We start from the raw sequence: 17,583 nt of genomic DNA on the forward strand, positions 1-17,583 counted from the left end.
ATTGTAGTTTGCGTGGGTATTGTTTTCTCTTTGTTCTTTTGTTTTCTTCTCAGTTGTTTGTGCAGTAGAGTAGTATTTGCTTACTGTTATGCTGTTAGATTATAAGATTGCGATATTATTTTGTCGTTATGCCATAATTTTGTAAAAAATTCAAAATCATTTCTCAATAAAAATATTGACAAAAAAGACTACATTGCTTTGCCCTACATTGTGCCAGAGAATTGTTGAGGATGCACTCATGCCAGTAAGTGGAGAGTATCCCATCATACTCCTGACTTTCATCACAGCAGGACTAAGGTGGAATATGACTTCTTCCAATTTGGCACTTGGATGGAATGGCTACAGTGCTATTGTTTGGTAAGAAGTGATTGCTGGCATCTATTGGTAGCTCTGTTGATGTACTGTGCATCCTTTCCTGGGCAAAACCATCTGTGGAACATCCTTTAATGTGGAATCCTTTGGTCAAGTTGGGGCTGCTTCTGTCACACCCTCTGGCATTTGCTGTCAGGATCTTCTGCTCACTGTGAGAGTGTTTCTGCCTCAATCACCTGAGGGAGCAAGTCATCTGAATCACCTGAGGCTTGATCTCTTGGGTAGTCCATTTGAAGTCTACTCCTGAAGAAGGTTGTGGGGAGCTTCCATCCTTGTAGTCTGTTGGCAGCTGCAGGAGCTCTGCAGAAATCCCTAACTTTTGTCAGTCTCTTCCCTTGCAGTTTCTGAGTCGAGGCTGGAGCAATCTGCCATTCTCCAATGTCTGCGGCATTCTGCTTGCATGTTGTGCTCGAGGCTGCATTTTGCATTTGGTATATTTTTCAAGGCTTCAGTCAAACTCGTTCTGTTCTCTAAAAGCAGTTTCTCTTGGGCCTCTGCTTCAGGCTCATCATCCACTTTGTTCCTTGCTTCCTGTGAGCCCTGGAATTCCCAGGACCTCTGCCACTACCTGGAATGGAATTGGATGTACCCCCTGGCAGTTTGTCATTGCTGTATGGGCAGACTTGTTCCACCAGGGAGTATTCTCAATGTGGTTGGCCTGTATCAGGTCGTGCCACACCTATGGCAATTTTTCATCACCATCCATTTGTTTGAGTGTTAATCTTCATGACATGCCGACATTTCTGCTGCTCTTTGTCTCCACTACAGGACACAAATTCTCAGATTTAGACCTTCACCTATGTGGGAAATATGTTTGAGTCCATATTACCCATAACGTCAGCATCGTACACGCTCTCATTGTGGCTTAACTTTCCACAAGCAAAACCATGGACAATCCACATGGACAATAGCTTCTGGCCTGAAGTAAATGGAAGTAAACATTTGGAACGATGTAAAACGGCTTGGAGATTCATAATCACCCAGACTACATGACCACACAAAGCCCAAATGATCCCAATCGTTTTTTTTCACATAAAGATCTAGTAACTGCATTGTAATGTCACAACAGCACATACAGTGGAATCTCACTTGAATGTGCTCTTTATTATATCATACCTTACCATTAGTATCTAGTTAGAGATTTGCTCAGTAATCCATAATGGCTTATCACATTTTCAGTTGACACAAAGCTCTATTACTCTTCCCCAATCAAGAACTTGGCTTTATTAATGTTCAGTAAATTTGAATTAGCACTGTAAAATGACATCTTGATCCATAAGCTAACTACTTATTACGTGAACTATTTTTACTCAGATTGTCGCCAAGACCATACTGAAGACTGATTGTTCCATTTAAATTAGAATGGGTTTTTAGCAAAATAAAGTTAAGTTAAACATATCTCAGTTAAAGTTGATAGGCATTAACTAATGAAGCAATAAGGAGAACCTTATATTTTCTTAGGGATTCTTTCAGTCTCCTGCTGTAACTCTGTGGGTGACTGGTACAGCCCTCAGGGAAACACTATGATTCACCTACACTGGATCTTGATTATTTGAGTTTCCTTGTGCTTCATAAAGTGTGAAACCTCTGTTCAACAACAACAACCACAACTTGCATTTGTATAGTGTCTTTGACATAGTAAAATATCCTGAGGTGCTTCAAAGAAGTGTTATACAAAGGAAAATTGACACTGTATCACCTGAGGAGATATTGGGACAGAGGGCAGCAAACTTGCTCAAAGAGTTAAGAAGGACCTTTAATGAAGAGAGACAACTGGAAAGGGGGAAGGTTTAGGGAGGGAATTCCAGCAGTTAAGGAAAGCAGATTACCAGAGATAAAGCAGATACAATAGGGGATGCACAAGAGATGAGAATTAGAAGAATACAGAGATCTCAGAGGATTGGAGGGGCTGCAGGAAGCTTCAGAGACAAGAAGGGGTGAGGCAATAGAAAGATTTAAAAACCAGAATTTTTACACAGGGAAACACTGACCTGGAAGTCGATGTCAGAGAGCAACTGTTTTCAAAAAGCAAATGTTTACCAAGGTGCAATTTCATGTGCAAGAATTCCCTATGCTAGGGATTGCTAAATGTTTTGACTCATTTAAGAGTCAAATAATCTCGAGACAATGAAATGGCCAATGAGGTCAGGTGCACCAACAGGCTCTGGATTGCACCTGAGGAGGACAGGGCAGTAAAACAGCCAGAAAGCTCAAAGAACTCTGAAATCAATAAGTGATTCTTGATCTGCCCATCAATGACCTGGGAAAGCTATTGCCAGAATTGCTGTCAAAGTTTTCTTGGTATCTCCTGCCAGGCTATGCAAAGCACCACAATGTCCTACAGTCATGCACAGATAGGTGCTAGAGTTCTGTTTGCACTTACTGCACTCAATTATCACCCTCATGAAATATCTTCCTTACAACCCTATAAACTCCAACAGGGTGATTAGGAGGGCACTGGTGTGCACAATCATGGTGTTATTTTTAGAATCATAACTAAGGAATTTTGGTGCCTGTATCTGACTCATTTGTCAGTCGTAATAAACTGCAAGAGGATCCATGTGGCTTGTTGCATCATGTTCTAGAAAAATGACAAACTTTAGTTTCATGTCCAAGTAAAGTCATAATCACTGTGTAACTATTGCAATATCTTTCAAAGTTAAATCACTGAATATTACATTTTATTTCGTGTGATTCTTAAGTGATTTTCTCCTTCATATAGGTTTCATTTTTTAAACAGATATTTTAAAGCATGAGAGGAGATAAAATGCCTTCTCTGAAAGCGTTTGCCAAAACTGCTTTTTTCCATTTTTCTGTTTGCTTTAAATGGTGCTGAAGCAGATTTTTCTTGGATACTTTTGGAGATAAGGAGCCTGGATGGTTGCTAAGGTAGGGTCTTGTGCTCAAATTCGGATTTGGAGCAAGCCACCCTTTTAATTAAAGTAGTTGCAAATCATAACGGTATTGATTTGTTTTTAATTCACTCATGGGACATGGGCATCACTGATCTATTGCCTATCCCTAGTTGCCCTTGAGAAGGTGCTAGTAAGCTGCCTTCTTGAGCCACTGCAGTGAAGGACTGATGATATATTTCCAAGTCAGGGTAGTGAATGGTTTGGAGGGGAACTTGCAGGTGGTGGTGTCCCCATGTATCTGTTCCCTTGCCCTTCCAGATGGGAGTGGTTGTGAGTTTGGAATGTGCTGTCTAAGAACACTTGATGAATTTCTGCAAGGCATCTTGATTGCTATGTAAATTCCTGCTTGCATTCATTGATGATGTTCACTGTATTTTAAGATTAACTCTTTATATAATTGTCTGCTCTAACAGTGTCCAGCTGGCTGACAGCAAAAAAAGAGTCATTTCAATTTCAAAACTTTAAAGATATATCTGATGTCATCATAGTCATGAAAATGGATAATAAATATTTGATTTTCACCATGTGACTTTAACCAGAGATTGACAGGGATTGCAAACTGGTTTTAAGGAGGATACTGAAGATCCTAACTGGCTGCTGTGATCACCTGACAAGCCCAGACAACCCACATGGTATTTGTCACCGCACCTCCTCAATATACAATTTCAGTTACATCACACTGTAAACTTTTGCTATAAATTCGGTGACTTACAATCTTATACTCCATAACCTGACGAAGGAACAGCGCTCCAAAAGCTAGTACTTCCAATTAAACCTGTTGGACTATAACCTGGTGTTGTGTGATTTTTAACTTTGTACACCCCAGTCCAACACTGGCATCTCCAAATCATTTACAAAAACCAGCTGCTACAGGGCCACGATTTTTATAAAAAAGGATTGAAAGTGAGGTGTCAAGAAATTCACATCACTTGTTTTACTGACACTTGCATGATAACTTCACATCATGAAGATGAATGGTTATCTGTTTACTTCAGTTTGGCAGAAAAACAATTGAGCTCGACCAGGAATATACAAAGGAATCACATCCTTAAATAACTGGCAGGGAGATAACAGTATGGACTGGAAACAACAAGGAGGTGGAAAGCTATAATTTTCTCTCTATCTCAACCTCATGGGAAAAACAAACAACTTGTGTGAGAATTCAAGGGGTACTACAGGCCTTGCCACTCCTGAGGAAGCAAGAAAGTAATTATGCAGTTAGGGCTCACATTTCGCACTCACAAAATTACTGCACACTGCATTGTCTTTATCTTCCTGTCTATAGTAGAAACCCAGTTCCCCCGTCTGTTTTTAAAGTGTGGTTTTGCGCGTACAGGGGAAGTTTGATTATCTGAACAAGATGGGCAGGCACTGTTATTCCGATAATTGATTATTCGGTTAATTGATTATGGCCGCTCCTCTGGGATTTGGAGTTTTCTATTAAGTCTGCTCCCTGTTCAGAAGACTAGCAGGAGCTCAGTGCGCACGAGCCCTCGCCCACCCCCAGCACTGTCCCACCACCCAACACCCAACCCCCAACCCCATCCAACACCTCCCACCACCCGCCCCACAACCCCATCCAACACTGCACCCCGCCCACACCCCAACTCCGTCCAACACTGGACCCCGCCCATACCTCAACCCTGTCCAACACTGCACCCCACCCATACCCCAATCCCGTCAAACACTGCGCCCCACCCATACCCCAACCCCGTCCAACACTCCACCCCGCCCACACCCCAATCCCGTCCAACACTGCACCCCGCCCACACCCCAACCCTGTCCAACACCTCCTACCACCCGCCCCCAAACCCCATCCAACACTGCACACCGCCCACCCCCAACCCCGTCCAACACTGCACCCCGCCCACACCCAAACCCTGTCCAACGCTGCACCCCGCCCACACCCCAACCCTGTCCAACACTGCACCCCGCCCACACACCAACCCCGTCCAACACTGCACCCCGCCCACACCCCAACCCCGTCCAACACTGCACCCCGCCCACACCCCAACCCTGTCCAACATTGCACCCCGCCCATCCCCAACCCCGTCCAACACTGAGCCCTGCCCACAGCCCAACCCCATCCAACACTGCACCCCGCCCACACCCCAACCCCGTCCAATACTGCAACCCACCCACACCCCAACCCTGTCCAACACTGCGCCCCGTCCACACCCCAACCCCATCCAACCCTGCACCCCGCCCACACCCCAACTCCGTCAAACCCTGCACCCTGCCCACACGGTATCCCCTGTCCAAAACTGCACCCCGCCCACACCCCAACCCCGTCCAACCCTGCACCCCGCCCACACCACAACCCTGTCCAACCCTGCACCCTGCCAACACCCCAACCCGGTCCAACACTGCACCCCGCCCACACCCCAACTCCGTCCAACACCTCCTACCACCCACACCCCAACCCCGTCCAACACTGCACCCCACCCACACCCCAACCCCGTCCAACACTGCACCCCGCCCACACCCCAATCCCGTCCAACACTGCACCCGCCCACACCCCAACCCCGTCCAGCACTACACCGCGTCCACACCCCAACCCCGTCCAATACTGCACCCCGCCCACACCCCAACCCTGTCCAACACTGCGCCCCGTCCACACCCCAACCCCATCCAACCCTGCACCCCGCCCACACCCCAATTCCGTCCAACCCTGCACCCTGCCCACACCCCAACCCTGTACAACACTGCACCCCGCCCACACCCCAACCCCGTCCAACCCTGCACCCCGTCCACACCTGACCCTGTCCAACCCTGCACCTTGCCCACACCCCAACCCTGTCCAACACTGCACCCCGCCCACACCCCAACCCCGTCCAACACTGCACCCCGCCCACACCCCAACGCTGTCCAACATTGCACCCCGCCCACACCCCAACCCCGTCCAACACTGAGCCCTGCCCACACCCCAACCCCGTCCAACACTGCACCCCGCCCACACCCCAACCCCGTCCAACACTGCACCCCGCCCACACCCCAACCCCGTCCAACACTGCACCCTGCCCACACCCCAACCCCGTCCAGCACTGCCCTCTGCCCACATCCCAACCCCATCCAACACTGCACCCTGCCCACACCTCAACCCCGTCCGACACTACACCCTGCCCACACCCCAACCCCGTCCAACACTGAGCCCCGCCGACAACCCAACACCGTCCAACACTCCACCCCGGCCACACCATAACCCTGTCAAACACTACACACCGCCCATAACCCAACCCTGTCAAACACTGCACCCCACCCACATCCCAACCCCGTCCAACACTGAGCCCCGCCCACACCCCAACCCCGTCCAACACTGCACCCCGCCCACACCCCAACCCCGTCCAATACTGCACCCTGCCCACACCCCAACCCCATCCAACACTGCACCCCGCCCACACCCCAACCCCGTCCAACACTGCACCCCGCCCACACCCCAACCCCGTCCAACACTGCACCCTGCCCACACCCCAACCCCATCCAACACTGCACCCCGCCCACATCCCAACCCCATCCAACACTGCACCCCGCCCACACCCCAACCCCGTCCAACACTGCACCCCGCCGACACCCCAACCCCGTCCAGCACTGCCCTCTGCCCACACCCCAACCCTGTCCAACACTGCACCCTGCCCACACCTCAACCCCGTCCAACACTGCACCCTGACCACACCCCAACCCCATCCAACACTGCGCCCCGCCCACACCCTAACCCCATCTAACACTGTGCCCCGCCCACACCCGAACCCTGTCCAACACCTCCCACCACCCGCCCTGCTACCCCATCCAACACTGTACCCCACCCACACCCCAACCCCGTCTAACACTGTACCCCACCCACACCCCAACCCTGTCCAACACTGCACCCCGCACACACTCCAACCCCATCCAACACTGCACCTTGCCCACACCACAACCCCGTCCAACACCTCCCACCGCTTGCCCCCCCAACCTCATTGAACACCTCCCACCGACTTGCCCCTCCAACCCCGTCCAACACCTTCCACGGCTTGCCCCCCCAACCCCTTCGAACACCTCCAACCACCCGCCCCCCCAACCCTGTCCAAACACCTCCAACCACCCGAGTCCAAACCCATCCAAAACAGCACTCCGTCCACACTCAACCCCATCCAACACTGCACCCTGCCCACACCCAACCCTGTCCAACACCTCCCACTGCTCGGCCCCCAACCCTGTCCAACACTGCATCCCGCCCGCATCCCAATCTCGTCCAACACCACCCCCACCCGATCCAAACCCCATCCAAACCTGCCCCCATCCTGACCCTAAAACAACATCCAACCCCGCCCCCACCAGACCCCAAACCCCATACAACCCTGCCCCCAGCCTGACCCCAAACCCCGTCCAACCCCACCCCCAAGCTGACCCCAAACCCCATTCAAACTTGCCCCCAGCCTGACCCCAAACCCATCCACACCTGCCCCCAACCTGACCCTAAACCTGTCCAACACCACCCCACTACCCACTCCTCAAAGCCCATCCAACACCACTCCTCACCTGATCCCAAACCCTCATCCAATACTGCACACGCCCGCCCCCAACACCGCCCACATCTGCCCCCCAGACCCTGTCCAACACTGCCCCTGCTCGCCTCTCCCTCTGCCCCCAACAAGCCCCTCCAGCCCACCTCCAATACCACCCCCACGCCCACCCCTCAAACTCCATCCAACACTGCCCCCCATCAGCTGGCAATACTGCCCCTGCCCACACCCAACATTGCCTCCCGCCTGCCCCAAACTGCCCCATCTGCCCCCCACCCATCCCCTGTCTGCCCCAACACCACCCCCCACCCACTCCCCAAGCCCCATCCAACACCACCACCTGCCTGCCCCCCCATCTGCCTCCCCGCCTGCACCCCATTTTCCCCCAGCACCGTCCCGCCCGCCCCCCCCCCAAACCTTGTCTAACACCACCCCCCAATCACACCCCCCCTCTGTGGCAGTCGGACTGGGCACCAACAAGACTGCTGCTGCTACTACTGCAAAGTTTGGTGAGTCACACACACACACACACAACCTTTTAGTGTAACTTTTTGACAGGTTCCACCTTTGCCCTGTACAGGACAATGTTAGAGAGATTATCTGGGAAAGGTGGGTTTAGGTACCCGCCTGTGTAGAACTCCAGCGAAACTGTGGGAAGAGAGAGAGAGAGAGAGAGAGAGGGGTGGGGTGGGAGGTCCGTCATTTAGAGACAGTGCCTGCGCTCTCATCAATCCAGGACTGATCTCAGCAGCACATTTAATCACTGTAAACAAAAGACACGATCAGTGTTGGACACACGTCGTTGATGTAATGTTTCTGTTGGGATCTCGAGATCTCCTTCAATTTTCAGATAATTGTTATTTGGATAATCGATGTTCCTCTGTATAAGATGTGTGTGTGTGTGTGTGTGTGTGTGTGTACATATTTGGGTGGAGTGGGAGTGTGTTTGTGTGTGTCTATGTCAGTGTGTGTTTGTTTGTGCATATATATGTATATGTTTGTGAGATTGTGTATGTGTGTTTGTATATATGTGTGTGAGAGAGGGAGTGTGTGTGTGTTTGTGTACATGTGTGTGTATATAAAGTTGTGTGTATGAGAGAGTGTGTGCATGTGTGAGAGAGAGAGAATGTGTGTTCTTTTCTTGAGTCAAAAAACGCCATTCTTTTTCACAGAATGAAACCTTGGAATTGGCACTCCTTCATTTTTGATCTCGTTATCTCAGTTTAGTGTGATAGCTACATGGTAAAATGGAAAGGGTAAAGAAGACATTTGTTGCCTTGAGGCTGGACATGGAAACTGAGAGCCCTTTGCAAAGTTAAGGCCTGCTATGACTGGGCTTACACTTCACCGAGAGGTAGGTGCAGGAGGGTACACAGAGCATCAGTGCTGAGACGTGTATCCACTACGTGGATGGGAATCTCTGATGCATGTCTTAAGCCAGTAACGCAGGTGACTGCTAAATGTCAATGTCCCTGGTGTCAAGTTGAAGAGATCTCCATTGAGATATCGAAAGAGCCAGTCTGGGTATGGCTATAGAGTTCACAACAATGATCAGGTGACAGAGACCCAGTGCTGGGAAAGGTTCATAAGCCTGATAAGGTCTGGAAGCAAGGGTAACAAGCGACACTAAGACGCACTCTGGCTGTCAGATGGAGTGCCTGTAGTTCTCCCTCACAATGTCAAAATTAGTGATCTGTTGAATCTCTGTGAGGTCAGCTCTCCTCTCACATTTGAGCAAGGGTCATCCCTGAGCAGTGCACTGGCTCATACTGGAATGGGGGAGGGAAGCCAGACATCTGATAGATCTTAACAAGAGCTAAATACTGCTGATGCTGGAGACCTGAAATAAAACAACCTGTGCTGGAGAAATTCACCAAGTCTGGCAAGATCTGTGGGGAGAAAAACTGAGTTAACGTTTTGAGTCCAATGTTACACTTGTTCAGTCAGAATAGATGCAGTCCCCTGCCTTCTGGAATAGGATATCTACAGCTTGCACAGTGACATGATGAGTAGCCAGATGAATAGAGTAAGCTGCAGCTCGGTAACTGCTATGGCAGCAATGATCAATCAGGTCATTATGGTCCAGAATACAAACATCGGAGACCATCGTTTGGAGATGCACAATTTCCCGCATCATTGGCCCTCTGCTACTTGAGGTAGTTGGTTCTTAGGCTGTACATCCAATGTCATTGGTAGTGCCCCCTTTCCCATGCTGTTGTCCTCTTGCAGAGGAGGTTGCCTCTTTTTAAGTAAGTCTTCAGGAGCCCACAACTCTTTGTTTTGAGCTCTGAACCTGAAGACAGATCTGACCCACAGCACCATGATCTCCACCACAGGGTAGGGCAAGGAGGCAGGTTGATCACAGCCAGGACAGAGACTGAGCCATGTTGTTGGCGTGAGCCACACCAATCATGGCAACAGAGCCAACTTGCCTCCCAAAGCTGAAATCATGGTCTTTATATTTCCTTACTCTTACTACCTGCTTTATGTTGGAAAGATGTGGAAGGTAATACCCAGCCTACTATATTACAAGCACACCTTCCTTGACCAGCAAGTGCTGGTGTGGGACTTGAACTCAGATCTTCTGGCTCAAAGGGAGGGATCCCACTGCATCACAAAACCTCCTATCCAACAGTTATTGTTCACAAATACAAGGGTCTCAACACTAGTGATAGTAATTCTGTGCCATTGGATGGAGTAGCTAAGCTTTATTCCCGAAATGTTAACCACATCGACCAGTGCATCCATTGTCCCTCATATCTCCCCATTGTATTCAGGACTGCTTCACCCTGACATATCCCAGTTAGAGAGTTTCCTGATTCTCCTGAATAAACATCTAAAACTGTTCCTAGGAATGCTTTCGATGGACTCAACAATGAATTCACCTAGCAGTTAATTGGAGATTGCAAGTTCTTGACTCCACCTTTCTATCCACTTCACATCATCTCTGGAGCATAGGGATTTGACAAAATCACATTTTTCACTGTGTGCTCACACCCATTCCCAGCCCTTTTCTCCACCTCCCAAATAAATGTTCAGTAGCTTTGTCATTTTCTCATTTCCCATGATAATTTCTCTTATCTCTGCCTCTCTCATCTATGCCATTATTATTACTATCCTTTGTTGTATATTTATAAAAGCTTTAACAATCAGCTTCATATTTCTGGCCAGTTTAACCTCCTATTTTCTTTCCCCTGTCTATCAGATTGTTTTGTTGCTCTTTATCGCTTTCTAAAACACTTTCAAGTCTCAAGATTACCAGGTTTCTTTGCAACCTTTTAAGTTTCTTCTGCCTAGAGATGGTAAAACAAAAGAACAAAACTATGCTTGATCTTTGAGATGACACCAGACATCTGTTTAAATCATGCATTGCGCAAGAGACATAAGTGAAATGGAAAAATGATACAAAGACTGTACCTTGTTTACCTGTAAGGAACACACACCTGACAAAACGCAATTTTCACATCCAAGATAGGTTCACTGCAGTAATACAAGAAATGTCGGCTCATAAATACCTGCAGGGAAATCAAAATGCAAATTTTTTTTAAGTGCAATTTTTATTTTCAATTGTCATCTTTGAATTAAACAACATAATTTACATCTGAAGCAGCGCATAAAAAATTAGATACTGGTTTATGCAACATTTGACATTTGAAATATTTGTTTTGAACTTTTAAGTTACTCATCATTCTAGATTCTTTCTAATTCATTACAGTGCAGTCAGTTCTACTTAAGTCAAAACCCAACAAGGGAGTAGTGTTCCTAATTGGAAAAATATTGAAAAACCCAAAACAATTTATTTTACACCTACTACAATCATTCTGCTAAATGTGCAGTATCCATTTTCTTATGCTCATCCATCAATTTCAGGTTAGCTTTCCAAATTAATGAAAACCAGCCAGCAATTTCTGTTTATTGAGCCCAGTTTAGAAAAAAATCAGTTTATTGCATGAAAATGTTTACAAGGATAGAGTTTTATATATCAGTTGGTGACCTGGGTGATGCTGTCACATGAGCATTTGCTTGATAAATTGGGACCTGAGCTTTAGCCATCATGTAGTCCTGACTTTCTCGTTTGTGGGTTGACAATAAGCCCTATTTTCTTCGACTTTGGAAGCATCAGAAAGACTGAAACAAATATAGTTTTTAAGTACATATTTAAAAGCATTTGATAAAATGAAAGCAGTTACCTTTCTCTGGGAAAGAGGCAGAGTGCTAAAATGGACTTCTGTCTATGCTGAATATTTATTCTACCTTGTGTTCTTGTGATGTTCAACTCAGTATATAACTTGCTATCTCAGGACTGAACCGCAGTCTTTCTCATAGAAAGCAATTTGTAAGTTTCCTCAGGCACATTTTCTAATGGTTTCAAGTGATTAGTTATTTGAAATCCTAATAAATCTCAAGATACTGTGAAAGATGGTTCAATTGCGAAGTATGTCTGGATTCTCTAAAATGTTGTTCAACAGTATTTGGTAGAGAGAGGGGGCATGTAGACCAAGTTTCCAACAGGCACATCCAAAAGGTACACTCAACCAAAGGGCGAGGCCTTTGACAGAAATGTGAGTTATTTTTAAAAGAGGAACAAGTCTCAAATAATTTGAAACCTCAGTGATTGGTAATAATATTGAACAGTTTTTTTCATCTTACAACATGAAGTCGCAGTTTTGGAAGAGATATACAGAGCGAAAAAGCAGACCATATGCTGATATGACCCACTAAACAGCTGTGAAACTATATGGTTTTAAGTTGTCTTTCAGTCTGGCAAAAGGATAGGTCTGAGGTAATAACATTGTTAGAGGATTGACTATTGGGTTGAATTGTGAGGAACTCAGTTTGTTCCATTTGGGGAGGAAGATGCTTGTTGATTTCATTTATTAAGAGGCTGTAGGGAAAAAAAGATTGCTGTGTTAAATGGACACTGCTCATTCATATTTCTAATGTTCTTAATTCACCTACTGATTCAAAGCCAGTGTCAGTATTCAATAGGCTGTTTATTCAGGTAGGTAAAAACAATGACTGCAGATGCTGGAAACCAGATTCTGGATTAATGGTGCTGGAAGAGCACAGCAGTTCAGGCAGCATCCAAGGAGCAGGAAAATCGGCGTTTCAGGCAAAAGCCCTTCATCCTCGGATGCTGCCTGAACTGCTGTGCTCTTCCAGCACCACTAATCCAGGCTGTTTATTCAGCCTGATATCAGAGACAAAGTTTCTGTGTCACCATGGAATACCCTGCAGTAACCAGAGTACAGGGTAAAGGTACTCTGCTACAATCACTGCAGCATGTCCTCACTTGTCCAGATATTGGGCAGCAGTGGGTCTGGCCCAATTATAGGGGTCTGTGAGTGGGAGTGGATAGAATACCAAGACTGTAAAAATATCCAGCTTAAAAATTCAAAATATGAGATTAAATTTTTTTCCCAATGATGGAAAGAAACAAAATCCTTTTGGGATTGAGATTTGTATTCTATGATGCAACTGACTTAGTTACAAATGAACAAACAAGGAGAAAGAGCAGGTCACTCATCCCTTTCAGCATGCTCCATCATTCAATAAGATCATGGATGGTCTGCTTCTAACCTCGACTCAACATTACTGAATATTCCCAATAAACTTTTATCCCCTCAGTAATCAACAATCTACCTAGCTCTGCCTTAAAAATATTAAAGGATTCTGCATCCACTGTCTTTTGATGAAGGGAATTCCAAAGACTCATAACCCTGAGAGAAAGAATGTTTCCTTATCTCGGTTTGGAATGGGTGCTTCCTTCTTCTTAAACTACGAACACTACTTTTCGATTCTCCTGCAGGAGGAAACATTCTTTCAACATCCAACCAGTCAACTTTCCTCAAGATCTGAGATGCTTCAATTAAGTCACCAGTAACTCTTCTGAACTCCAGAGAAATGAGGCCTAGCCTCTCTAGCCTTTCTTTATAAGGCAAGCTGCTTAATCCAAGTATTAGTTGAGTAAATAAAACAGTTTCCAACAAATTAATACACTTCTGTAAATATAATGACCAGTACTAAACACAGTCATCCAGATGTGGTCTCATCAATGCCTTGTCTAACTGAAGCATAACCTCCCTATTCCTGCATTCAATTCCTCTCGCAATGACCTCTTAGCTGTCTGGGTGGTATTTTGGTGTTTTTTTTTCTCTAGTGCATCATACGCCCCTAGCCTGTGCTGTCAAGATACATAAAATGTCAGCAAAAAACTCACACAATTGTGTGCAAACTCATACAAGCTAAGTATGGATTTCTTGGAGCTGGGTGAAAGTTAGGGATCTCCAACCTGAGACAGCATCCAGCAATTTGGCTCCCACTGGAATGATTGCTCATATGATTAGGTGCAAAAACGTAATGCTCGATCTTGAAATGAGCAGCTTACAAGCAGGATAGGAGGTGTGCTTGATTACTGCTAGATCACTGTGAGAATGAGTTCATCACAGAGCTCACCATTTCACACATTAACCACCCACTGCCTGCTGCGTACAAGCCTAAATCCAAGGCAGCAATCTTGATCAGTATTTGCTTATTCTTTTAAACAAACCCAGAAATCCACCGAGTTTAGCAGTGATTAAAATAAAATACTGCAGATGCTGAAAATCTAAAATAAGAGCAGTAAGTAATGGAGGCAAATAGCTGGTTGGTTAGCATCTGGGGTGAAGAAGACAGAGTTAATGAAAGCACAACCTGAAACAAGGCCACAGACCAGAAACTAGAGACCAGATTTTCCCAGTCCCTAGATGAAGTGGACAATAGTGAGTCAGTTCAGAAAATATCTGGGTTTAGAATGAATTCTCAACATTGAGAGAAAAAAAGTTCAATTTCACAAACACGCTTTGAAAGATGGGATAAGAATCTTGCTGGTGAGCAGCAAGAGGCCTATTTACATGTACCATACCACCTAACTTATATACGGCCTCCTATTCTCCCACACACCACATAGAAACGAAATGGTGACAATCCCACACATCAAAGTCAGAGTGGGAAATATCGTCGTAATCGATCCAGTTTCTCTTCATATGTCAGTCCTGCCATTACATATAAAGGTGGGAGATGGTAGAGGGTGGGAAGGTAAGGAGTATTGTGGGAGGGGTATTGCTGATGGTCACCACCAGCCTGGTTTCAATGGAGGCACAGGGCATGACTATGTTGAGCATGATTAAACTGTGTGCCTGGACTGAGGAGTAAAACGGATATGAGTAATTAAATACAAGATTTGGATCAGAACACAAGGAGCAACAAACTTGCTGGTGGAGTGAGGGGTATAAAGAAGAAAGGAACATGAAGGTTGATCTGGACTACATGGCTGAAGCTGCAACTCAAACTGCCAAGTGCAACCTGTGTTGCCTTCCACCCTCCACTAAAGTGCACATGTGCAATGGAAATGAAAGGGCTTCCAGTACACCCGGCCTGGGTGGAGGGAGTCTTCTTTTCTTTGAAGGATGGGGGCATCCACCCTTGAATATTGTAAAGCCCATCAATGCACAATCGCACTAAACAGATACCTAAACAATACAGGGGAGGGATATTTGTTGTCACAAAATTTTGTGTGCACACCTTAGACATTGATCTTGTGTTGACTAACAATCCTGCCCCGAAGCACTCTTGACACATCATTCCACTTTACAACTGAATCCTACTAATGGCCATGAGGCACAAACAGTGTCTTGCTGCCTGGAAAGATTCGCTAAGGTCGCCAAAGTTGCAATCACCTTCCAAGATTCCCTATGCAAAGTACAGGAGCTGTTCATTTCACACTCTAGATCATTAAACATCCACACCATCATCCTTTATGAAGTGCTGCCTTTCTTGGGGGCTATGGGAGTTGTGGATCAGAAGAAGTCTTCGTTATAGCTGCCACACATATATTCTCCAACTGTCTGAGCTAAGGGATTCATGAGGGACCCCCTAGTGTTTGGAAGACATTGTTCAAATAGCCCTTTTTCAAAACTGGCTCATTAATAATACATTCACAGTGATGTTAACAGGAGAGCAGTGCTGCTGGGAGGACACCATGTGAGCAGTCATGGTACACTTAAACCAGGGTAAGAAGTCTCTCTCTGAGAGGTTGAGAAGATAGATGGCAGGCACTGCACCACAGGTCTTCTCTCTCTCTCTGCTGTATTGTGAGATATTTCCTCCTGGGAATGAGACAAAGAGAAGGATTGAGTGAGATGAAAAAGGCTGACAAAACAGTGAGTGCAGTTGAAGGAGAGAAGAGATGTCCCAAGTGAGTGTAGGTATCTCAGAGGGAATACAGAGTTGGTTGGGGGTCTGTCTGGGGATTCAGGAAGGGTGGTGAGAGTGATTAAGGGAATTTGCTGAGCTGCATGCAATAGTGAGACTGATTGACTATGGGATGTGTTCTCGAAGCAGCCAATGTATGGAGTCATGAAGCCATAGAGTCGTACAGCATGCAAACAAACCCTTCAGTCCAACTTGTCTGACCAATGTTTCTGAAACTAAACTAGTCCCACCTGCCTGCATTTGGCCATATATCTCTAAACCTTTCCTATTCATGAACTTATCCAAATGTCTTTTAAATGTTGTAACCGTACCTGTATCTACCATTTCCTCTGGCCGTTGAATCACCCTCAGCGTGGAAATGTTGCCCGTCAGGTCCCTTTTAAATCTTTCTCTTCTCACCCTAAAAATATGGCCCCTAGTTTTGAAGTCACCCAACCTAGGTAAAAGACCTTTGCTATTTACCTTATCTATGCCTCTCATGATTTTATAAACCTCTATAGGTCATCCCTTAACCTCCTATGCTGCAGTGATAAAAGTCCCAGTGTATCTAGCCTATCATTATAAGGCAAATCCTCCAGTCCTAGTAAAATCCTGGTAAAACTTTCCTGAACCCTCTTCAATTTATTAATATCTTTCCTACAGCAGATCAATCAGAACTGTACACAGTACTCCAAAAATGCCTCACCAACATCCTGTACAACCTCAGCACAATGTCCCAACTCCTATACTAAATGGTCTGAGAAATGAAGATGAACTTACTAAATGTCTTCTCTACCACCCTATTTACCTGTGATGCAACTTTCAAAGAACAATGTACCTGAACCCTCTCGGTGTCTCTGTTTGATAACACTATCCAGGACCCTACCATTAATTGTATAACTCCTATTCTCATTTGTTTCAGCAAAATGTGAGGTTTTACTGCATTTATCCAAATAAAACTCCATTTGTCACTCTTCAGACCATTGGCCAAATTAATCAAGATCCCTTTCTAATATTAAATAACCTTCTTTAACTATCTACTCTACAACTAATTTTGGTGTCATCCACAAACATGCTAATCATGCCTCCTAAATTCTCATCAAAATCGTTTATATAAATGACAAACAAAAGTGGACCCAGTACTGATCCCTGTGGATCACTGCTGGTCACAGGCCTCCAGCCCGAAAAACTACCCTCCACCCTCACCCTCTGTCTCCTACCATGAAGTCAATTTTGTATCCAATTGGCAAGTTCTCCCTGAATCACATGCGATCTAACTTTACTAATCAGTCCACTGTGCAGAACCTTGTCGAAGGCTTTCAGGAGTTATAACAAGATTATTACATAATGTTGCATCTTTGTTTGGACCAGAAACAGCACTTATGCACCAACTCTAAGATTAGGTTAGATTCCCTACAGTGTGGAAACAGGCCCTTCAGCCCAGCAAGTCCACACTGACCCTCCGAAGAGTAACCCACCCAGACCCATCTCCCTCTAACTAATGAACCTAACACTACAGGCAATTTAACATGGCCAATTCACCTGACCTGCACACCTTTGTG

General features: G+C 46.0%; 1 protein-coding gene across 6 annotated transcripts in view; it reads right to left on the reverse strand.

Moving 5' to 3' along the window:
- mapk10 (mitogen-activated protein kinase 10) overlaps positions 1-17,583 on the reverse strand; it is a 214,957-nt gene that overhangs the window by 117,592 nt on the left and 79,782 nt on the right. For 3 of the 6 annotated variants that reach the window (XM_072595878.1, XM_072595793.1, XM_072596045.1), the window contains exon 2: positions 11,233-11,304. The exons of 1 other annotated variant lie outside the window; for it this stretch is intronic. In XM_072595878.1, the coding sequence (XP_072451979.1) occupies positions 11,233-11,304 (72 nt within the window). Of the gene's footprint in view, positions 1-11,206; positions 11,305-17,583 lie in introns of all 6 variants that reach the window. 2 more of the 6 variants (XM_072596222.1, XM_072596136.1) reach the window with 2 other exon arrangements.

This window comes from Chiloscyllium punctatum, chromosome 1, assembly GCF_047496795.1.
Source record: "Chiloscyllium punctatum isolate Juve2018m chromosome 1, sChiPun1.3, whole genome shotgun sequence".
Taxonomy (NCBI): Eukaryota; Metazoa; Chordata; class Chondrichthyes; order Orectolobiformes; family Hemiscylliidae; genus Chiloscyllium; species Chiloscyllium punctatum.